Source organism: Narcine bancroftii, chromosome 2, assembly GCF_036971445.1.
Source record: "Narcine bancroftii isolate sNarBan1 chromosome 2, sNarBan1.hap1, whole genome shotgun sequence".
NCBI lineage: Eukaryota > Metazoa > Chordata > Chondrichthyes > Torpediniformes > Narcinidae > Narcine > Narcine bancroftii.
Window position 1 is genome coordinate 96,700,971 of NC_091470.1, and position 23,760 is coordinate 96,724,730.

A 23,760-nucleotide genomic window follows, 5' to 3' on the forward strand; every position below is an offset into this window, starting at 1 on the left:
TAATAGATTAATGAATACATAATGAATATTACATAGGCATATTTTCTATGATTACTTAACCCCTTGTTTCCAACAACTTATTGACCCTGCTGCAACCACATCTTCCAGAAGGTCATTCCACTCAGTCACCCCCCTCTCTGAAAGAAAAATCTTCCTCTCGTCTTACTTCTAAACTTTTGTCCCCTAACCCTTAAGTAGGTGCCAGTCCCCACTGCTCTCCGTCTACTTCCACTAGCACAGAGAGGCAAACAAGCTGTGCCAGGAAATAGGAAAACATCAAGGAATAAATCTGTTGAAAACGAGATCGTCTTCATTTTCGCACATTAAAATCTTAGTTTTGTCCAACTTGAACGTAAGGAACAGCAGGAGCAGTCGGCCATCCGGCCCATCGAGGAGGAGGTTGTTAACCATAATCTCTCACGCAGCTGGATTTCCCAGAGCGGTTCCAGCTGCGTGAGGGATTATGGGGAACGGAGTCGGCCATTCATCCAGCATGGTGCCGCCGTTGCGACGGGGTGAAGTGCAGGAAGTGGGCGCGGGTGGGCATGTGGACGAGCGACGGGCGGCCGGGGTGGGACGGGAGGAAATGGGCGAGCGACCAGTGATCGGATGTGAAAGCCTGGGAACTTCTCCGGGACAAGGTAGGGTCACTGTTGGCCCGCGCTGTGTAAACGGCTATTGGTGTGGTTGACTAAGGCTACAAGATAGTTTCTAAATAATAGGACTGGCTGAACGAGTGCTGTCCTTGACAATGATCCGATCAGATACTGTGTGTTGCCATAAAACAGAAATGTAATGTTACACAAAATTGCCTCTCGTCTGCCCTAAGGCAGTCAAAGATTCGCCGTTAGCATTGCCCGGTGCCCCTTACAGTCAGTGAAAGAGAAGCAAAAGAGAGAATCACTTCAAGAACCACTGAGTGTCCGTGGATTCACCTCGAGTCCTCCCCCCAGACTCTGCAGCCACACAGACTCCCGATCACATCCACGATCTGAGCCCAGATCCAAATCCAAATGAGGAAGCCGTCGGCGCCCAGGACCCTTCGGAGGACCCCACCCTTTGCCCTCAGCATCCTTCTGATACCTGGTTCACATGAGCCCCCCCCCACCCCACCCCACCCCACCCCCCCCCACCCCACCCCACCCCCCCCCCCCACCCCACCCCACCCCCCCCCACCCCCCACCCCACCCCCCCCCCCCCCCCCACCCCCCACCCCACCCCCCCCCCCCCCCCCGCCGCAGCTTGGTGCAAGTCCTTCGACTGCGGGTCGCCGGCAGCCTGAGTTCCAGTCCTTCGGCCGCAGAGCCCTTCACTGGTCCGCCGCCGTGGTCACTGCCCTTAGGGTCTTCTTCTCAACGGGGGAGGGGTGGGGAGTGGGCTCCCGTTTTTCTGGAGCCCCTGCGCCAGCCCTCTGCTTCCCCGGAGTCTGGCAGCTACCATCTTGAGTCCAAGCCTCACGGTCACAGGATTTTAAACACCTTTAACAGGCTATTTAAAGTCCGTCCGGAATCGTTAGCAAGAGAACGAGGTGGGAGGACACCACTCCCCACTCTCCGTGGGTCCGCACCAGGGGCAGAGCTTCCATGTCAGTGTCAATCCTCCCCTCATCACATTTCTTCCACCAGTGACCAGGTACCCTTCTTTATGGGAATGACTTTATTGTCGTGCAGACAGACTGTCATCATCAGGGCTTGGCTTCATGAACGACGGGGGCCGTCCACATCTGCTGCAGCCTCGCTGGTGGCTGACGAGGTCAATGAGCGATAGATGTGCCCGGCCACAGCGGCTACCAGGGAAATTCTGTTCTGGGTTTGATGTTGCTGTGTCACGGTTCTACCTCCATTTCCTTTTGTCCTCAAGGCCAGCATTCTTGAAGAGGAGACCAGTGAATGGTGTGTCGTCAGGCCACGCGATTGGAAGCTAGAGCAGATCACTGGCGATGCTCAATGTGAAAGATACTAAGGGATTTCTTCAGAGAGTCCTTGTACCTCTTTTTCAGAGATCCTCTATCATGGTGGCCAGTGAAGAGCACAATCTTGGGCAGGCGACGATCCTCCATTCTAGGGACGTGCCCTGCCCAGCGTAGCTGCATCTTCAACAGCCTGGTCTCCATGCTGGTAATCTTCACCTGTTCGAGGACTTCAATGTTGGTGATGAAGTTGAGGATGGAGCAGAGGCAGCGCTGGTGGAGGCGCTCAAGGAGTTGTAGGTAGTGATGGTAGGTGACCCAGGACTCGGAGCCGTACAGGAGGGCGTATACTCATGTGAATCCCGGATAATAGTTTGCTCCTTCCTTTTTTGGCCCCAAAAATCACATAATTTCCGTATGACCCCCCCCCTATTTTCGGCCCCAACCACACCCCATTCCAAGCTCCTGATGCGCTGACCACCCGCCCATCCGAGCTTCTGACAGCCTGACCACCCACCCATCCGAGCTCCTGCTGCCCTGACCTCCCGCCCATCCGAGCTTCCAATGGCCTGACCATCTATCTACCCATCAGATCCCCCGATGACAATAGACCCTTGCCCCAGCCCCCTTCCAGCCATCCGATCCCCCGATGCCCCATCCGCAGACCCTTGCCCCAGCCCCCTTCCCTTCTGATCTTCCAATGCCCTGATCGCAGACCCTCACCCTGGCCCCTCCCCCAACCATCCAATCTCCCCAGACGCCTTGAATGACGCCTTGAATTACCATGGTCAAAAATAATACCCCTCCCCAAATTTGACCTGAAAAATTGTTCAAAAATACATGAATATATATGGAATGATCTGACATTTTTAGTTGCTGCAGCCAAACAGACACTTAAGAAAACAGTGATAATAACTTAATTGACCATAAATGCACAAACTGGATATTCACTATTCAGTCATCCTCATGCAGAATATATCACTTGTAAACTGCAGGCAGTGGTTTTGGGAACAGTTGCTGATTTGCTTAGCTCCATGATGACCCCGATTTTACCCGAACCAAGCTTCCCCTCCCTGCAGTTTAACAAACTTCTTTTGCTCTCTTTTACAGTTCTGACGATGGGTCCCTGACCACATGGGTCACTTCCCTATCCTGCTGAGTGTTTCCAGCTACTTTTGTGCATTCCAGTAAAGTCTCCAAAGTCAGGAGGTTGGCTCGGGATGTGTTTACCCTGGTAGAATCTCAATGGGGATAATGGGCAGCGCATCTCAGGCTAGCCTAGGTTAGTTGGTCTCTGTCCCATTCAGAGACTGGTCCCCGCTGTTGTGTCAGGTCCCAGTTGACAGCCCTCCATGTTCCTGTGGTCATGCTCACTGGTTGAACCTCTGAGTCAGCATAGTCTTGCCCCCAGCCAAGGAACTCAGACTTCCTTTTACTCTCTGCCAAACCTCAGGCATGCACTCGCTGTCTGATGCTCTGTGGTCGAAGCCCTGTCTGTGACAGCTGCTCACAGGCTCCTCCTTCCATCTTCCTCGCTCGGTCTTAGGGCAGCTTTATGACATCTGAGCCTTTCATGGGCCCCCCCAGTATTCGGCCCATCATCTGGTATCTCTGCAGCTTCCAAGCTGGGCCTAGTGGGGTGGCAAGGTAAATGTAGTGGTTAGCGCCACACAGCTACAGCGCCAGCGACCCAGGTTTGAATCCTGCACTGTCTGTAAGGAGTTTGCATGTTCTCCCCGTGTCTGCATGGGTTGCCTCCGGGTGATCCGGTTTCCTCCCACCCTTTCCAGGGGTTAACTGGTGTATTTGGGGGCCACGGGCTCAAGAGCAGAAGGGCCTGTTACAGTGCTACATGTCTAAAATCAACACTAAAGTGGGAAGGGGGAGATCAGATAGGTTGGGGGAGAGACTGAAGAGGGGTTAATATCACTGGGTTTCCTCTCAGTCAGCTGAAGAAGGCCATTCGTTTCAACACACCACTCACTGACCACGTGGTCTTGAATTGTAACCATTCCAAGCCTCACACTGAGCACGATTCACACTGATAATGCACCGCCCTTGCATGTGACATAGTCGGGGAGAATTGCCGCCAGTGGCCCACCTTGCGTCCATAATAAATGTGTCCCAGGCAGGCATCCACGGCCAAACCAGAACTGCCTAACATTTCCATACAACAGCATCAGGACCTGCACAGAACAGAAACAGGCCCTTCGCTCCATCACATGCATGCTGGCCTTTCATCCCCCATTGCCCACATTGGCTCAAGTCCCCCCTTATACCATATTTATTTAAGTCTCTGCCTGAATGCCCTCTCAACATAGGGATTGTATCAGATTCCACCTCCATGTGTCAACCACTCTCTGCAGAAATACTTACCCCTCAGATCCCCTTTGAAACTCCATTCTGTCATGGTTGGTGGGTGGGGAGGGAGTTATTGTATTCCCCAACCACCCGCAGCACTAGTGTCACTAAAGGGTTGTGGATATCACTGAGTGACGCCATCGGGATAGGGGGAGGGGGGTCACCAAATTGAATCATGTGGTTTCGTCTCCACGCACTAAAAGCACACATGTTTGTCTGAAATGCCGGAGGGAGAGGGAAGGGTGACGGCAGCTTGTGGCCCTCTCCCCACGGTCACCCTAATGCCTTCCAATTAGATCTCTTCTGTCGCCAACACTTCTCTTACCTAATACCTCTGCCCTCAAATGCTTTAGACCCTCACTATGGGAAAAAAATTTTGACCATCTACCCTACTGGAGAGTGTGGAAATCACCATGTCCCTTGCAGTTCACTGAACTAGTGACCTATCGTGGACCCTCAACCTCTCCTCACTTATCAGGAATGTGTAACAGCGACTGTACTTCCTTTTTTTTTAAATTTTTTATTTTTCACACCATAAATCACATTAGCCATGATACACACTTTTTCTTTTTCACACATATACAGTGACTTTTTCTCCCCCCCCCTCCTTCCTCCCAAGCCACCCCCCCACCGCCCCCCCCCCCATCCATTTTAGGTATACAATCTAGGTTACATTAAACCAGTCAGACAATGTTGTCATTCAACAAAAATACACCAGAAATTCTATTGAGTCCATTCTTTTCTTTCCTTCTCCTTCCATCAACTTAGGTAATGATTGTCCCCGGTAGGTTTTCGCTATTGTATTTAATGTAAGGCTCCCATATTTGTTCGAATATTTCAATATTATTTCTTAAACTATATCTAATGTTTTCTAATGGAATACCTTTATTCATTTCTATATACCATTGTTGTATTTTCAGATTATCTTCCAATTTCCAGGTTGACATAATACATTTTTTTGCTACGGCTAGAGCTATCTTAACAAATCTTTTTTGTGCATCCTCCAAATCAATTCCAAATTCTTTGTTTTTTATGTTACTTAGGAGAAAGATCTCTGGATTCTTTGGTATATTGTTTTCTGTTATTTTATTTAATATCTGATTGAGATCTTCCCAAAATTTTTCTACTTTCTCACATGTCCAGATTGCATGAATTGTTGTTCCCATTTCTTTTTTACATCAAAAACATCTATCAGATACTGTTGGGTCCCATTTATTTAACTTTTGAGGTGTAATGTATAGTCTGTGTAACCAGTTATATTGTATCATACGTAGCCTTGTATTTATTGTATTTCTCATCGTTCCAGAACATAATTTCTCCCATGTTTCCTTTTTTATCTTTATATTTAAATCTTGTTCCCATTTTTGTTTAGTTTTACCATTTGTTTCCTCATTCTCCTTTTCTTGCAGTTTAATATACATATTTGTTATAAATCTTTTGATTAACATTGTATCTGTAATCACATATTCAAGGTTACTTCCCTCTGGCAAACTCAAACTGCTTCCTAATTTATCCTTCAAGTAGGATCTCAATTGGTAATATGCCAGCGCTGTATCTCCAGTTATATTGTACTTATCTCTCATTTGTTCAAAGGATAAGAATCAACTTCCTGAAAAACAATTTTCTATTCTTTTAATCCCTTTTTTTTCCCATTCTCTAAAGGAAAGGTTATCTATTGTAAAAGGGAGTAACTTATTTTGCGTCAATGTTAGTTTTGGTAATTGATAATTTGTTTTATTTCTTTCTACATGAATCTTCTTCCAAATATTGAGGAGATGATGTAATACTGGAGAAGTTCTATGTTGTACCAATTTTTCATCCCATTTATATAATGTGTTCAGGTATCTTTTCCCCTATTTTATCTAATTCTAATCTCGTCCAGTCTGGTTTTTCCCTTGTTTGATAAAAATCTGATAGGTATCTTAATTGTGCGGCTCTATAATAATTTTTAAAGTTTGGCAATTGTAAGCCTCCTTGTTTATACCATTCTGTTAATTTATCTAGTGCTATCCTCGGTTTCCCCCCTCTCCATAAAAATTTCCTTAATATTTTCTTTAACTCTTTTAAGAATTTTTCTGTCAGTTGTATTGGCAATGCCTGAAATAAGTATAATATCCTTGGAAAAATGTTCATTTTAATACAGTTTATCCTTCCTATTAGTGTTAGTGGTAAATCTTTCCAATGCTCTAAATCGTCCTGTAATTTTTTCATTAGTGGATAATAATTGAGTTTATATAATTGGCCGAGATTTTTGTTTATTTGTACACCTAGGTATCTTATTGCCTGCATTTGCCATCTAAATGGAGATTCCTTCTTAAATTTTGAGAAATCCGCATTATTCATAGGCATTGCTTCACTTTTATTTACGTTTATCTTGTAAACCGACACTTCTCCGTATTCCTTCAATTTCTTATATAATTCTTTTATTGATAGTTCTGGTTCTGTTAAGTACACTATAACATCATCCGCAAATAGACTGACTTTATATTCCTTGTCTTTTATTTTTATTCCTTTTATATTATTATCTATTCTTATCAATTCTGCTAGTGGTTCTATAGCTAATGCAAACAATAAAGGTGATAGTGGGCATCCCTGCCGTGTTGACCTGCTTAAGTTAAATTGCTTTGATACATGTCCATTTACTGTCACTTTTGCTAACGGTCCCTTATATAATGCTTTAATCCAATTAATATACTTCTCCGGTAAACTGAATTTTTGCAATACTTTGAACAAATAATTCCATTCTACTCTGTCGAAGGCCTTCTCTGCGTCTAAAGCAACTGCTACTGCAGGTGCTTTATTTCCTTCTACTGCATGAATTAAGTTAATAAATTTTCAAATATTGTCTGTTGTGCGTCTTTTTTTGATAAATCCAGTTTGGTCTAAATTTACCATTTTTGGTACCTGCTCTGCTAATCTGTTTGCTAATAGTTTAGCTATTATCTTATAATCTGTGTTTAGTAAAGATATTGGTCTATATGACGCTGGTGAGAGTGGATCTTTCCCTTGTTTTAGTATTACTGTAATTATTGCTGTTTTACATGAATCTGGTAAGTTTTGTGTTTCATCAATCTGGTTGATTACATCCAGGAGGGGCGGAATTAATAAGTCTTTAAATGTTTTGTAGAATTCTATTGGAAATCCATCCTCTCCTGGTGTCTTATTATTTGGTAATTTTTTTATTATCTCTTGTATTTCTACTGTTCCAAATGGTTCTGTTAATTTATTTTGTTCCTCTATTTGTAGTTTTGGTAGTTCAATTTTAGTCAAAAATTCCTCTATTTTCCCTTCTTTCCCTTTGTTTTCAGTTCGGTATAATTGTTCATAGAATTCTCTAAAGTTTTCCTTAATTTCTTTTGGATTATATGTAATTTGTTTGCCTTTTTTCCTTGATGCCAATACCATTTTCTTAGCTTGTTCTGTCTTAAGCTGCCATGCTAGGATTTTGTGCGTTTTTTCACCCAGTTCATAATATTTCTGTTTTGTCTTCATTATATTCTTCTCTACCTTATATGTTTGTAATGTTTCATATTTTATTTTTTTATCCGCCAATTCTCTTCTTTTAGTTGTATCTTCCTTCATTGCTAATTTTCTTTCTATATTTACTATTTCCCTTTCCAACTGCTCTGTTTCCTGATTATAGTCCTTCTTCATCTTGGTTACATAACTTATAATTTGTCCTCTAATGAATGCTTTCATTGCATCCCATAGTATAAACTTATCTTCCACTGATTCCGTGTTTATTTCAAAATACATTTTTAATTGTTTTTCAATAAATTCTCTAAAATTCTGCCTTTTAAGTAGCATGGGGTTTAATCTCCATCTATACATTCTTGGAGGGATGTCCTCTAGCTTTACTGTCAATATTAAGGGTGAATGGTCTGATAGTATTCTAGCTTTATATTCTGTTTTTCTTACTCTATCTTGCATACTAGCTGATAACAAAAATAGGTCTATTCTTGAGTATGTTTTATGTCTAGCCGAGTAATATGAATATTCCTTTTCTTTTGGGTTTTGTTTCCTCCATATATCCAAAAGTTGCATTTCTTGCATCGATTTAATTATAAATTTGGTTACTTTGTTCTTTCTGTTAATTTTTTTCCCAGTTTTATCCATGTTTGAATCCAAATTAAGGTTGAAATCCCCTCCTATTAGTATTTTCCCTTGTGTATTAGCTACCTTCAAAAAGATATCTTGCATAAACTTTTGATCTTCTTCGTTAGGTGAATATACATTGAGTAGATTTCAAAACTCCGAATATATCTGACATTTTATCATTACATATCTCCCTGCTGGATCTATTATTTCCTCTTCTATTTTAAATGGCACATTTTTACTAATTAATATAGCCACTCCTCTTGCTTTTGAATTATACGATGCTGCTGTTACATGTCCTACCCAATCTCTCTTTAATTTCTTGTGCTCCAATAGCGACTGTACTTCCTGAGAAGACTGAAGAGGGCAAGGCTACTGGCCACCATCATGTCAACCGTCTACAGGAGCTCTATTGAGAGCATCCTGGCCGCAGTGTGGTACGGTTGCTGCAGAGAAATGGATCAGAGGTGAATCCACGGGACCATAAGAGTGGCAGAGGATCGATGGGGTCTCCCTCCACCCCCATCAATGGGATCTACCAGGATCATTGCCTGAAGAGGATGCACAAAATCATTGAGAACTCCTTCCTCCCCGCACATGGCATTTTTCTGCGGCTCCTGTTGGGAAAGAGATACAGGGGTATCAGAGCTAGCACCACCAGCCACTGAGAATGCTACGACCAAAGGAACTGCTTGCATTAACCATCCCAGTCTCTTGTATTCATGAAACAATCTTTATTTATATATGAATTCTTGTCCTGCCCATGTATTATTTGTCTGTGTGTGTTACGATTGGGTGTGTATCTGTTTATTTGCACCGAGGACCGGGCAGTAACACTGATCATTGTGAGAGATCAGTATCACTGATCTAAAAGAAAAGTGAGGATTGTGAGAGATGAGTAAAACTGATATAAAAATATGAAGATAAGGAAACTAAAATAGATACATGGGTAAATGAATAAAGCCAGTATGAACAGGATAAGACATAGATATTAGAATGTAGGAAGCAGAATCAGTCTGAGTAAGATAAGAATCTCCTAGCCTTTAGACAGAATAAGCAAGTTCACTGTATGTGAATGAGATAAGGATTCTTTGGCTTGGCTTCGCGGACGAAGATTTATGGAGGGGGTAAAAGTCCACGTCAGCTGCAGGCTCGTTTGTGGGTGACAAGTCCGATGCGGGACAGGCAGACACGGTTGCAGCGGCTGGAGGGGAAAATTGGTTGGTTGGGGTTGGGTGTTGGGTTTTTCCTCCTTTGCCTTTTGTCAGTGAGGTGGGCTCTGCGCTCTTCTTCAAAGGAGGTTGCTGCCCGCCAAACTGTGAGGCGCCAAAATGCACGGTTTGAGGCGATATCAGCCCACTGGCGGTGGACAATGTGGCAGGCACCAAGAGATTTCTTTAGGCAGTCCTTGTACCTTTTCTTTGGTGCACCTCTGTCATGGTGGCCAGTGGAGAGGTCGCCATATAACACGATCTTGGGAAGGCGATGGTCCTCCATTCTGGAGACGTGACCCACCCAGCGCAGCTGGATCTTCAGCAGCGTGGACTCGATGCTGTCGACCTCTGCCATCTCGAGTACTTCGACGTTAGGGATGAAAGCGCTCCAATGGATGTTGAGGATGGAGCGGAGACAACGCTGGTGGAAGCGTTCTAGGAGCCGTAGGTGATGCCGGTAGAGGACCCATGATTCGGAGCCGAACAGGAGTGTGGGTATGACAACGGCTCTGTATACGCTTATCTTTGTGAGGTTTTTCAGTTGGTTGTTTTTCCAGACTCTTTTGTGTAGTCTTCCAAAGGCGCTATTTGCCTTGGCGAGTCTGTTGTCTATCTCATTGTCGATCCTTGCATCTGATGAAATGGTGCAGCCGAGATAGGTAAACTGGTTGACCGTTTTGAGTTTTGTGTGCCCGATGGAGTCATGGTGGGGAGCTGGCTGATGGAGGACCTCAGTTTTCTTCAGGCTGACTTCCAGGCCAAACACTTTGGCAGTTTCTGCAATGCAGGACGTCAAGCGCTGAAGAGCTGGCTCTGAATGGGCAACTAAAGCGGCATCGTCTGCAAGGAGTAGTTCACGGACAAGTTTCTCTTGTGTCTTGGTGTGAGCTTGCAGGCGCCTCAGATTGAAGAGACTGCCATCCGTGCGGTTCCGGATGTAAACAGCGTCTTCATTGTTGGGGTCTTTCATGGCTTGGTTCAGCATCATGCTGAAGAAGATTGAAAAGAGGGTTGGTGCAAGAACACAGCCTTGCTTCATGCCATTGTTAATGGAGAAGGGTTCAGAGAGCTCATTGCTGTATCTGACCCGACCTTGTTGGTTTTCGTGCAGTTGGATAATCATGTTGAGGAACTTTGGGAGACATCCGATGCGCTCTAGTATTTGCCAAAGCCCTTTCCTGCTCACGGTGTCGATGGCTTTGGTGAGGTCAACAAAGGTGATGTAGAGTCCATTGTTTTGTGAGATAAGGATAGACAATAGATAATAGAATATAGGAAGTAGAGTTAGTCTGAATAAGATAAGGGTCTTCTAGCCCTAGATAGAATTAGCAGGTTTGCATATGTAATTAGTAAGCCCTAGACCAGGGGTGTCAAACTCAAATTCACGGAGGGCCAAAATTAAAAACTTGGACTAAGTCGAGGGCCGAACTAAATATTTATTGAAAATTTTCAACAACATTTGCATGTTTTCTCTTCTTTCAACAAATGTAATGTTAAACTTTTTCTTATTAAAATAAATGTTTAATAATAGTTTTGGATAAACTCTTTCCAGAAGCATTAATAAATGAGAAATAAAATATTCAATAAATAATATTTCTCTAGAGAGGATTTGTCAAATGTTGCTAGTGTGCTGTCGAATAGTAAAATCTGAGGGCTATTGAGAATGTGGGAGAATAACATGATTCCTGAAACAATCAAATGGGTGACTGATTGTGGGCATGAACTCTAGCAGGGTTATTTGCCATGCCCTTTTTCCACTGGTACAGATATCCTTTGATTTACACACTTTTCAAGTTTTATGCCTAATGAGCTTGTATCCAGGTGCTGGACCTTTTTTAACCAGATTTGTGAATAAGGACAATGAGGATAATGACATGATAGGACACCGACAGGATACCCCCTGGTCCTCCAAGTGCACAGAAAACGTAGGCAGGCAGGATTGCCTAATGCCAAACCTCTCCAGGAGGAAAAAGAATGTAAGGGGGAGGGTATTCCTATACTGAAATGAACTGTATAAAAGTTGGGTGAGCCCCAGTGTATGTGTGTATTCCCAGGGTAAGGGGAAACACCCAACTTTGCATTGTTGTATAATAAATGTTCTTTGTGCTCAATTTTTGTCTCGAGCAATTTCTGTGAAGGTACTTCTGTTTCTAACATTGTACAATCGGATGACAATAAACATGACTTGATGCCTTTCATAACCTTACACACTTCATTCAGGTCAACTCAGTCCCTCTCTTCTGCAAAGCACTTGAAGCTTCTACAATCTCTATAGTCATCTCTCTGCTGCAGTCACATGGTGACTGAAACTGCGCCCACCTGATTCCACCTATCACATACTGTCCCCTCCCACCTTCCGCCACTTGGGTCCATCTGCCAATCATTCCTTCACCACCTATCACATTCTGATCCCACCCACCTTCCAACACCTGGTTCCATCTGCCAATCATCCCTTCTCCACCTATCACATACCGATCCCTCCCCTCATCCCCACTTGGCTCACTCTGCCAATCATCCCTTCTCCACCTATCACATACTGACCCCTGTGACGGAGTATTTATGGGTGGCTTGGGAGGAATTGATGGAGCAGCTTGCACACATACATTTTAAAACACAGAATCTTTGCAGGAGGCTACAAAGTATGGACAGCGGCTTGCCTGGGAGAGCAGAGGAGAAGAGTTTTGCTCCCAGAGAGGGAGGGTGTGGAACAGAGAGAGAGGAGAGACAGAAATCAGTTCCAGAGGGACAAGATGGCAAACTTTGGAAGGCTGCCTGGTCAAAGGAGGAGATTGGCGGTCTGAAGGTGACCTGAAAGAAAGAGGATCATCTGGAGAATCCTGAAGGGGTCACGTTTTGTCAGCAAGACTGATTGAGAAGGAATCAGTTGTGGATGACCTGGAAAAGGAATCTCTCTGAAAACCAGCAAGAACCCTCCTGAGTGGTAACCATTTGCCTGTTAAGCACCAAAGACTGGTGAACTTTGTTAATGCTAACTTCTGTGCAGGGTACAAGAATTGCCTGCAACCAGTGATATTGGACTGTGATCCAAAGAACTTTTCTAATCTTAAATATACATCACACACACCTGTGCTTAGTGTTAGAGGGGGGATTAAGTAGTTAGGTAGGTTAAGTAAGTTGATAGTAATAAGTTAAAGTTTAATTCTGTTTTCTTGTTCAATTGTAATTAAAAACTATTTTTGTTTAAGTAACTCTGTGTTGTGAATATCTATGTTGCTGGTTTTTGGGGTCCTCTGGACTCCGTAACACCACCCTTTCCCCACCTGGTTCCACCTGCCAATCATCCCCTCTCCGCCTATCACACACAGACTCCTCCCACCTTCCACCACATGCTTCCATCTCCCAATCATCCTTTCTCCACCTATCACATACTGACTCCCCCTTCCCCCACCTGGTTCCATCTGCCAGTCATCCCCTCTCCACTTGGTCCAGCCACCTCCAATGTCCTTCTCTTCCCCTCTCAGCCCTGATGCAGGGTCTTGACTCAAAATGTCAGCTTGTGCACCTCTTCCCTGCATGATTAAATTTTAGACATACAGCAAGGGAACAAGTCACTCTGGCCTGTGAGTCCATGCCCCCCAGGTATACTAACTCATAACACTTTACATGTTTAGTGAGTGGGAGGGAACTGGAGCTCCCGGAGGAAACCCGTGCAAACTCCTTACAGACAGTGCAGGATTCAAAGCCCATGTCACTGGCGCTGTAACAGCGTTGCGCTAATTGTTATGCTAACCATGATGCAGTGTTTTCCCAGCATTCTGCTTGTTGTTACCTGAGACCCCCCCCCCCCCCCCCCGGGGGCTCTGGTTTTCTCCCACTCTTCAAAACATACTAGGGGTGTAGGTCAATTGGGTGTAATTGGGCAGCATGGGCTCGTGGGCCGAAAGGGCCTGTTACCGTGCTGTATGTCTAAATTTAAAAAATAATTTTAATCACAGCCGAGGAACATGGGAGGTCCCCCCCTTTACATCGGGGACCTGGGTGGAGAGCGCTGCACCAAGCAGTGCCGTGTAATCGCTTCCTGAGTTGGTTTACTGACACCCTGGTCACCTGCGTGGAGTGTGAGAATCTGCAGCCCCTCTTCGCCTATCTGAAGGGGCTGCTCTTCAAGTTCTGGTTGCACTCCAGCACCCCCCCACGCTTCTGATCTACGGGCGCCCGGTGCTGAGGGGGTGTTGGGCGTACAGAGGATCTCCATGTGGGGTTTGCTGTTGGGCCTGGCCAAACTGTCTCTTCACAGGCCGAGGCGGTGAGCAGTCGAGGGTCCTGACTACCTGCCCCTTTTTTGGGGTTATGTGCGGTGTTGAAGTGGTGTTGGACATTTGGCCGAGTTCCAGGAATGGTGGGTCCCGGGGATTGCCTTTGTCGTAGACAGTTAACAGCGGAATTTTAATTTGAAAATGCAAATTGTGCTTAATAGAGTTTTGACCAGGGGTTGGTAAACTTTTAAATCATCACCCTCTTAGAATCCTTGATCTTTCATCAACCCCCAAGCATGTAAAGTAAATAAATATATATTATCACTAATAAATTTCTCTAAAGCCTAGACATTTATCGATCCCTTGGATAGTCCTATCAACCACCCCTCCCCTCCACCCCAGGGGTCAATATAGACCACTTTGCTGACCCCTGGTATAGACTTAACCCTTCTTGCAAATTTCCAACAATGTGTGTTTAGATGTGTCTGTGTTATGTCGTTGTTTGTTGTAAAAAAATCAGCTGAGGAAGATGTAGGAATGGGCTGTATTGGTGAAGAAGCAGAAACTCTCTCTCACTGAATAACTTTTCAAGCATCTTTGCAAATGTTAGGACAGGAGCCGGAACAAGTAAGCAAATATTTCAATTTTAATTTTTTTATATAAAAAGGAACATGATGCAAAAATCATTAAATATTGTCTTAATACTTTCCAGAAAAATCAATTTGTCGAACATCCAAAATATAGAATAATAAATATTTTAGCACACAGGACTACTTAAATAGTTATGAAGAGTGAAGATGAGTTGTGTATTCTTCCACACACGTGCCTGCACATTTGTTCTCACCAGCGTGGATGCACACTCACTCACAAAAAGAGGATTGTGCAAACACCCTCAGACACCTTCAGAGGAGGGGGTGAGTTTGCAGTCCTAGAGAGACTGACATTTCCCCAGCTGTACATCGCAGATGTGCACACTGACACGTTCACAGACCGGGCAGGTGCAGACATTTATTCACGAGTGTTTTTTGGAGCGGACCCGGGAGAGCTGCTCTGAAAGGTTCCCAGCAGCTCCCTACTGGTTTAAAACTGAGCTAATGGCGGTGGTCTATATCCTAAAAGGCGATCCCATGAGGGATTGCAGATTCCAGGGGAGCAGCAGGACACCCTACCGTTGAGAAGGAGAAGCAGAGGAGATGAACCTTCAGGATGGTGACCACGGTAGCAGCATGGGGGTGGGTGGCGCTCAATGACTATGTTCCACACAGGTTACTTGCAGTCACTCGGGCTGACGGCAGTTGGAGATTGGCTCACGGGAAGCAAGTACTAGAGCCGGCATTCGAGGGGGTGCTGAGGGAAAGAAGGGCTTTGGACTCTGAAGGCTTCCTGACGGGGTTGGAGGTTTGGAGCTGGGGCTCGGGCGGCTGATAGATTGAACAGGAGTCTGCACAGCTCCAGTGGCTGTGGGAGCGCTGGATGCAAATCCATGGACACTCAATGATTCTGAAGGGAGTCTCCTTTTTCTCCCGTACAGTAAAGAGCGATGGGTGACACTAATGGCGACTCTTACAGCAGGCAGAGGACAATTTTGTGTAATTTTTACATTCTGTACTATTACATGACAGTAAAGAAATCTGGAATCTTTAATCTTGCAGAGCCAGAAGTGGGTGTAGGCCATTCAGCCCTTGTGCTTGCTTCTGCCCTCCCTCAGCTTTACTTTCCTGCATTATCTGCAGGCACTTGGTCTGCAAGTGTGCACATACAACTTGCCTCACATCCAGTGTCAGGACAGAAGATGGATTTCTGGATGGTCACCGCTGCATTCTGCTGAACTTGGGACTCACTGAGTTGTCTGAACGAAGTCGAAACGAGTCGCAATGTTTCTCCAAGAAGCAGACTGGAGATGTCTGGGCTTAGCTTGTGACCATCACAGCCACACACACATACATTGGTTGAAGGTATGTCACTGTGATCTTCCCCGATGGGAAAGGGTGTGCTTTACCCACCCACTCACCCCTGGCTCTCCAGCTGGACTGGAGAGCTGCAGCCTCGAGCAGATCAACTCAATCCGCCTCTGGTACAACTCGCAGACACAGACGAGCAGGCGGAACACAGTGAGGAAAGGGTTAATTTACAGCAAGACAGGTTATTGAGAAATGTGAGGTGAGACAGGGCTTATGGGAAGTTTGTACACAATCATCTGGAGGGGCTGGATTGGCTGGGACAAATGTCCCAGTGCCAGACTGGGACGATATTGAAGCTATTGTGGGCAACTGGTAAATCAGACTTTGAAAATAACACACACACTTGGAAGGTAGGATTCTTTCGATACTGCTCAGCTGGAAGCACTGAGATCTCCTTGTCATCAAGTATGTGTCCATATGCACATTATGTATGTATTACACAAAAGTCTGCAAACATTGTGATTGAAGTAAAAACTCTGTGCTGGAGAAACTCAGCAGCTCATTCAGTGTACTTCATAAAGCTAAGATACTCTCCGGGGGCTGCTCAGACCTCAAGCCCGAAACGTTGGTCTGTATCTTTATCTTTGCTACATAAAGGACATTGACTTGCTGTGTTTCACCAGCCTTGTGTTTATACTCCATGTATATGTGTGTCTGTATACATATGCACATGTATGTGACTGTGTGTGAGAGACTCCAGCCCCTCACGCACTGTTGCTAGCCAGGGGGCTGATTGAACACAGTTGGACCAATTCCTTCCAGAGGGAAGGTTGGGATGAGGGTATCCTGAACAACAGGACTGAAACAATTGCATTGAAAGTCTTCAGAAGGCATCAAGCATTCAGCAGCGAGAAGAACAAGTCTCCCTTTTGTCGGGAAGCAGGTCATCGATGGGGACTAAAATTCCCACAAGGGGTCGGCAGGCCTCGACGAGAGGTGTGGGCTTCCTCCACTGCCGTGTCCCGTGAGTCTCGTGGCTGCTCTCTGCCACATTAACCCTTCCGGCCGTAGCCCCGGTGTTGGTATTCAGACTTGGCCATGCACTCGCGGATCCAGTCCAGGTAGTTCACCACCTTGGTGTAGACGCCAGGGACTCCCTTCCTCCCACAGCCGATGCCCCAGCTGATGATGCCTTGCAGGGTCATGTATCCCTTCATCTGACAGACCAGTGGACCACCTGAGTCACCCTGTGAGGTCACAACAAATGGCTGGGGTGAGGGGGGAAAGCAGGTACCAGAACAACCCCTTCCGCATCACCATACAAAGCCCCCTTCACTCTCCCCTCTGAAACCAACCCCTCCCCCCATTCTTCCAAGACTAGCGGGGGCTGGGAGACACTGGGGTGGTCCTGACTCTGGGGAGTGGGCTGAAAGGGATCGGGAAAGAACACACAGGAAGAGCAGTCACGGTTGTGATGGGGTATGGAGTGAGGGGGAGGAAAATAGGCAATGAAGATCAACAGAAGAGGCAATCGATGTAGTTTTCAGTGTCAGGGTTTTCTGCCCAGAGTGTTCCTGTGTTTGGGACTCTTCATTTGGAGCAGACTCTACCTTGGGGCAGCACAATCGAGCTCCTGCCTCACAGTGGCTGAAGCCCAGGTTCAAACCCCACCTCTGCTGCTCTCGTTGGAAATGTCAGCCTTTCCCGACAAGAACGGGCTGAGATTCCGGGTCCCGAGCTGGTGCCAGCTTGGAATGTTCCAAGGTCGGCTTACTTCTCCTTCCGGGATTTAGAGGGAGGCGCCACGCCACGCACGGCCGTGGAGTTCCATTCCCCCTAGATGCGTTTTGACTGACCTTGCAGGCATCGTCCGTGCCCTCTGTGTCGCTGGCGCAGATCATGTTCTCGGTGACCTTCCGGTTGTTGAGCTGTGCCGGGGTGCAGTGATGCGCCGGGAGCTTGCGCACTTTTCCCTCTTTCAGTTGCTTAGAGTAGAGTGGAATGCCTGTCAGGCAGAGCAAAGGGGAGAGGTCAGAGCAGCCAGGAACAGAAGGCCCCTGGGCCCTTCCCACAGCCACAGCATCACGGTTCGTATCACCTTCACACCCCTCCCCAATTCTCCTAACGTCTAGACCATCCCTCACCTGAATATAGACCCCTAAAGCTCACACTGCTACTGATAAATACCCGTCACATGTATTGTTTGCCTGTATGTGTGGATGTACTGATATGTTTTCTTCCACTGTATATAGTCCCTACTGGCTACTGTACACATGAGGATGGCCTGCCCACTAATGACTCATCCCTAAGTCTCCTCCCCTTTTGTCCTGGCCATTAAGGTCGAGCTACATCCCCCTTTCCTGCATTCCTGTACCTGGATGTGGGCCAGCCTAAGTCTTGTGTGTGTATTAAAGCCTATCGTTCCCTCCGTTCTCAACTCAGTGGTTATTGATAGAGCCTATCAATGTGTCTGCGTGTTTTGCACCGAGGACTGGAGAACGCTGTTTCTTCAGGTTGGACTCATCCAATCAGATGACAATAAACGATTTAACTCGAAAGATTTCCCATTTTTTTCCCCACAGTCCAATGGTTACCTTTTATAATAAAAGTCAAACAGCACAGTAATAGGCCCGTTGGCCTGACTTGTCCCTGGCGACTATGGCTACACTAATACCATATTGTTAGGCTCTATTTTAGTGAGTCCCAAAGTGGGTGCTGCTGCCCCACCCCCACCTGTGGGCGGTGGAAAGATCCAAGGGGGCAATGGGGGAAAAGGGGGCGTTCCGAACCTTCCGTCTTGATATTATTCAGTCTGCCTCAAAGTTTAATTAATGAAGGAGCTGGTGCAGTCATTTTCTGGCCAGACCCGGGGTGGCCGTAGTGAGCAAACTAACCAGTGATGAGGTGTTCTCACGAGAGCTGGACTCGGTGGCCGCCATGTTGTACTGGCGTCACTACCCCCTGCTCAGCGCTGCCCCAAACTCCTCTCAGCACCATCACTAACCCCCAATCCCACTCAGCACTGTCACTAACTCCCCTCACCCTGCTCAGCGCCGCCACTAATCACCCATCCCCCCGCCACTCAATGCTGCTACAACCCCACCCCTTCGGTGCCGCCACTAACCCCCAATCCCCCCACACCCCGCAGCGCCGTTCTATGGGGGGCACTCAGGATGTGGCTGGCAGCCCAAAAAGGTTTGGGAACTACTGCTCTATTTCTCTCCTATCCAAACGCTTTGTAAACGCCATGAGTGCATCCATCTCCACCCCTTTCCTGGAGCTCAAGCCATGAACCTCCATGTGAAGAAGTTTGCCCCTCAGGCCTTGAATTGTGGCTCCTGCTTCCAGATCCCCCAATGAGGAACGATGTCTCAGCATCAGCGGCCCCATTCCCCATGTCTGATTGCTCAAGACAGGAGTGGGAGCCAGCCATTCGGTCTGTCGAGCCTGTTCCGCCATTCAATGAGATCATGGCTGATCTGATGATGGGCTCATCTCTACCAACCTGTCTTTTCCCCATATCCCTTAATTCCCCTCCTCTGTAAAAATCCATCCAACCTTGTCTGAAATCTATTTACTGAGGTCGCCTCCACTGCTTCAATGGGCAGCGAATTCCACAGATTCCCCACCCCCTGGAAAAAGCAGCACCTCCTCATCTCCTTCCAATTCCTCATTCAATCTCCCCAGTAATGGCAAAGTTCCTGCAAACTGTCCAGTGACTGTCGCTCTGGCAAGGGCTCTCCTGGGTGTGTACTCTGCTCTCAGTTTAGCAAGGTGCCGAGGCTTGCCTTCCCAGTCTGGTGTGAGGCGGGGACAGACTTACTTTCGTTCTCCCAGCCGTATCCGGAGATCTCGCATGCAGTCCAGTCAGCTAGATGCTGGCCCTTCTGTGGCAGGCACACCGTGCGCACGTGGCGTGTCATCTTGGTACACCTCCCATTCTTGGACTGCAGCTTGATGAGAGCTGGGGGAGGGGAGGGGAGGTCAGGAAGGAGGAGATGAGCGGGAGTGAAAATATTCCCTGCAGAAGCTATGCACAAAGCCAGCACTTATTTCCTCACTGGAGGTTGGTGGAAGACCCTCTCCCACAGTCCCAGACCCGGGGAAAGACCCTCTCCCATAGTCCCAGACCATAGGGGGAAGGACCTTTTGCCACAGTTCAAGATGGCAGGGGGAGACTCTTTCCCATGGTCCCAGACCCCTGGGGGAAAGACCCTCTTCTATGGACTGGGACCCCAGGTGAAAGGCCCTCCCCCATGGTCCTGGACCTTGAGGGAAAAGACCCTCACCCACAGTCCCAGACCCTGGAGGAAAGGCCCTCTCCTCCCTACAGTCGAAGTCCTTGAGGAAACATACCCTCCCTCATGAAGAATGGAGCCCATCATAAAGATCCTCCGCCCAATGAAGTGTCCAGAACCCCCAACCCTAACCCTCCCGATCTGCTCAGGCTCCTAATGGAGAAATGGTCTCAGGTTTCCCATTCTTTCGTAGCCTGATACAAGTGGGAGCAGGACCCCCACCCTATACCCACCAGTCTCCCCCCCATCCCACCCGGTGAGGGACAGGGAGCCGTTGTCCACAGAACCTCATAAAGCACTGATTCCATGGGAGATCACCCCCTCTCTGACCCCTTGGCCTTTATGGGCCATAGAAGAGGGGGGCAGAAGGTGTAGACCACCTGGTGTGGGAAACTTGTCGCAGGGGAAAGGAGCACAACGTACCAATGTCATTGTTGAAGGTTTCATCGGTGAATTCCGGATGCACGAAGTACTCCTCCACACTCATTGTCTGCTCGTCAGTGGTCTCCGCGGCAATGATGGTCTTGCCCATGATGACTTTCATCTCGCGTGCCTTGAATCTGGTCGGGAGTAGGGAGTTAAGTGTGAATTGACATCTTCTGACCCACACCTGTGGGGTCAACAGCCAAAACCTGGGCGTCCGAGGGAGACATCCGCACTGGGCTGGACCCTGAAAGCCCAGTGAGGTCTAGCCTGGGACTGACTGGGATGCCCTTCACAGTCGTGGTTGGGGGGGGGGAGTGGGGGTGACTGGAGAAAGCTGGCCTGAGATGGTGAGGGTCAGTTCGGGCACTGAATAGTGATGTCCTCATGCTGACATTGTCCTCAAGCAGAATGCTCCCCCACCTCCTTCCCCTGTGGCTCCCTGCCCAAGCCTCCTCCCTCCGGCTGGTTCTCTGTACCCTGAGGGTCTCTGTATCCTAAGGATCTCCCCTCCCTGAGGGTCTCCGTACCCTGAGAGTCTCCCCTCCCTGAGGGTCTCCATACTCCAAAGGTCTCTGTACCCTGAGTGTTCATACTCTGAGGGTCTCCCCTCCCTGAGGGTCTCCATACTCCGGGGGTCTTTATATATCGTGAATGTCCATACTCCGAGGGTCTACCCTCCCCGAGAGTCTCCATACTCCAAGGGTCTCCCAACCCTGAGGGTCTCCATGCTCCAAGGGTCTCCCTCAAAGATGGTCTCTGTACCCTGAGGGTGACCCTGCATGAGAGTCCGTCCTACCTGAGTTTCTCCCTACCTGAGGGTCTCTCCTACTGACAAGGCTCCTCCCACCCGAGGTTCTCCCCTCCCCAAGGGTCTGTCCTTCTGTGTGGTCCTCTGAACCCACCAACTGTGGCCTCCTCTACATCAGAGAGACCGGGCACAAATCGGGAATTCGCATCTATGAGCACCTCTGCTCCCTCCGCTACGGTAACAGAGACCTACCAGTAGCCAACCATTTCAATTTTGAGTCACACTCCCACACTCACGTGTCTGTCCATGGCCTTGTGTACTGTCCCACCCTGAGCACCCACAGAGTGGAGGAACAACACCTGATTTTCCGACTGGGTCCCCTCCATCCACACACATCAACTCCTCTGATTTTTGCTGACCTGCTCTCCTCCCCCTTTCCAATTTTTCCCCTCCCTTCCCCCCAGGCATCCCTTCAGCCCCTGATCTCTGCTGTTCCGCTCCCTCCCTTCTCCACTTCCTTTTGTTCGGATGCCTGCCGACATTCCCGTAACTTTAACCTTTACTGCATCAAGGACACTGTTTGACCTGCTGAGGTTTGCTTTCACATGCTGTTGGCCAATGCTCTGTGATTGATCCTCACTGCCAGAGATACAACAGATAGTTATCACTGAATTAGACCCTCCTGCTCCCAACCTCCCAGAAGGGTGTAGTGGACTCGAGACATGAAACCCCTGGCCAGCCCTCTTTCTGTGGTCTATTTTGAGCCACCTTTATACATCCCCATCAGTGTGTGGATTTGGAAAAGTCACCTCTGTCCCTCTCCCCACTGAGCGTTCCCTGTGGTCTCTTTTCTAGCCTGCCCGTGATGGTGGACTTGTGCCCCCGAGGGTCGTGGCGCTGATCACCTACTTGGAGCTGAAGCAATGAGCAGCTGTCAGGACCCAGCACGATCCAATCAGGCTGCCTCCACAAAGGAAGTTCCAGGTTTTGCCCCGCTTGTGGTAGATGTAGATGACCGCTTGCCAAGGGTGGGAGGTGATGTCGACTGGTGCCCCTCCCTGGATACGGAACTGATGAAATTTGGGATCCCTCTTGCCGCAGTTCTCTGCTGCATAACGGGGAGAGGAGCAAACCATTTCAACTTTGACGTACAGCACAGTATCAGGCCATTTCAACCCACGAGCCCGTGCCTCCCAATTTATACCCCATTAACCTACACCCCCAGTACGTTTCGAACAGTGGGAGGAAACTGGGGAAAACCCACACGGACCCCGTTAGAATGTGCAAACTCCTCACAGACAGTGCGGGATTTGAACCCCAGTCCTAATCGCTGGCGCTGTAAAAGTGTTGCACTAACCATGCCGCCCAAATCAGTAAACCTTTTCTGTCAAACGTTCACATCTATGTCCGCTGCAACAGCGTGGATCTCCCTGTAGCCACCCATTTCAATTCCCCATCCCATTCCCTTGCCAACATGCCTGTCCATGGTCTCAAGCACTGCCAGACTAAGACCACCTGCAAATTGGAGGAATCACACCTCATATTCTATCTGGGCACCCTCCAACTGCTTGGCATTAACATTGACTTCTCTGGCTTCCATTTTAAAACACCCTCCCCACCACTTTATCCCCTTCACTGCCTTCCCCCAGCTCTGTCTCTCCCTTTCCCTGTCTCCTTTTGCACAGGTGTGGTAAATTCTCACCTCTCCCCTTATCATATCCAATGAACACTGTTGGGTGGTCTGGACTCCCCCCCGCCCCCCCACTCCCCAGCCAACACTCTCTCTCTTCAGAGATTTCCTACTTTTGGCCTAATTCTGTTTATTCCTTGAAGAAGGGCTCAGGCCCAAAACGTCAGCGATAGATCTTTGTCTCCTACGGACACTGAAAGACCGGCTGAGTTCCTCCAGCATTTCGGAGTGTTTATACTATGTCTAAAACCAAACTCAGCTCTGATCCCTTCCGTGCGGGAACTGAACAGTTGTACCTACGTGCTGAGGTGGGAGGGGAGGTGGGAGCTGGGGTGAATGGTGGCCATGCTCCAGCGGGGAGGGTGATACTCACCTGAGAGGGTGCACTGCGGAATGTCGCAGTATTCCATTTGGACAGTATGTCTCATCCGAACGTGACACCAGGGTTTTGCATCTGCATTGGGATTCCTGGAATGAGATGTGTACGGACGGGTTAATTATCAATAAAAAAATTGTTCGTTTGAATCAAAGGGTTTCCTGGACAGTTGGCACCTCCTTCACCCTGTAAGTAGGAACACACGTGCCAGAGGGGGGGGCAGAAGCAGAGTCACTGACAGCGTGTCTAAATCAATGGTTCTCAACCTTTATCTTCCCACTCATATCCCACTTTAAGTCATCGCTCTGCCATTGGTGCTCTGTGATTAGTAAGGGATTGGTTAAGGTGGGATGTGGGTGGGAAGAAAAAGTTTGAAAACCACTGTTTTAATCGTACCTGATTGACTCGTTATGTGCACGGTTTCAGAACTCCAAAGGAAATGGGCCAATGACAATTTTTCTCAAGCCAAATATTTCAGTAACAATTAGGTCTAGAGCAATGATCTTCAACCTTCCTGTCCCACCT

The 23,760-nt window shown here is 47.6% G+C and overlaps 1 protein-coding gene and 1 long non-coding RNA gene across 3 annotated transcripts in view; one reads left to right on the forward strand and one right to left on the reverse strand.

Annotated features, from left to right (window-relative positions):
- Positions 1-541: 541 nt before the first annotated feature.
- LOC138753941 (uncharacterized) lies at positions 542-9,993 on the forward strand. The gene is made up of 3 exons (XR_011351513.1): positions 542-641; positions 1,861-2,218; positions 8,702-9,993. It is a non-coding gene; the product is annotated as an uncharacterized lncRNA (long non-coding RNA).
- Positions 9,994-14,424: 4,431 nt separating this feature from the next.
- plat (plasminogen activator, tissue) overlaps positions 14,425-23,760 on the reverse strand; it is a 30,582-nt gene continuing 21,246 nt past the window's right edge. For both annotated transcript variants that reach the window (XM_069917551.1, XM_069917550.1), the window contains 6 exons: positions 23,233-23,327; positions 22,079-22,277; positions 20,419-20,555; positions 19,521-19,661; positions 17,554-17,702; positions 14,425-16,944 (listed from right to left, as the gene is read on the reverse strand). In XM_069917551.1, the coding sequence (XP_069773652.1) occupies positions 16,750-16,944; positions 17,554-17,702; positions 19,521-19,661; positions 20,419-20,555; positions 22,079-22,277; positions 23,233-23,327 (916 nt within the window). In that variant the 3' untranslated portion in view covers positions 14,425-16,749. The remainder of the gene's footprint in view (positions 16,945-17,553; positions 17,703-19,520; positions 19,662-20,418; positions 20,556-22,078; positions 22,278-23,232; positions 23,328-23,760) is intronic.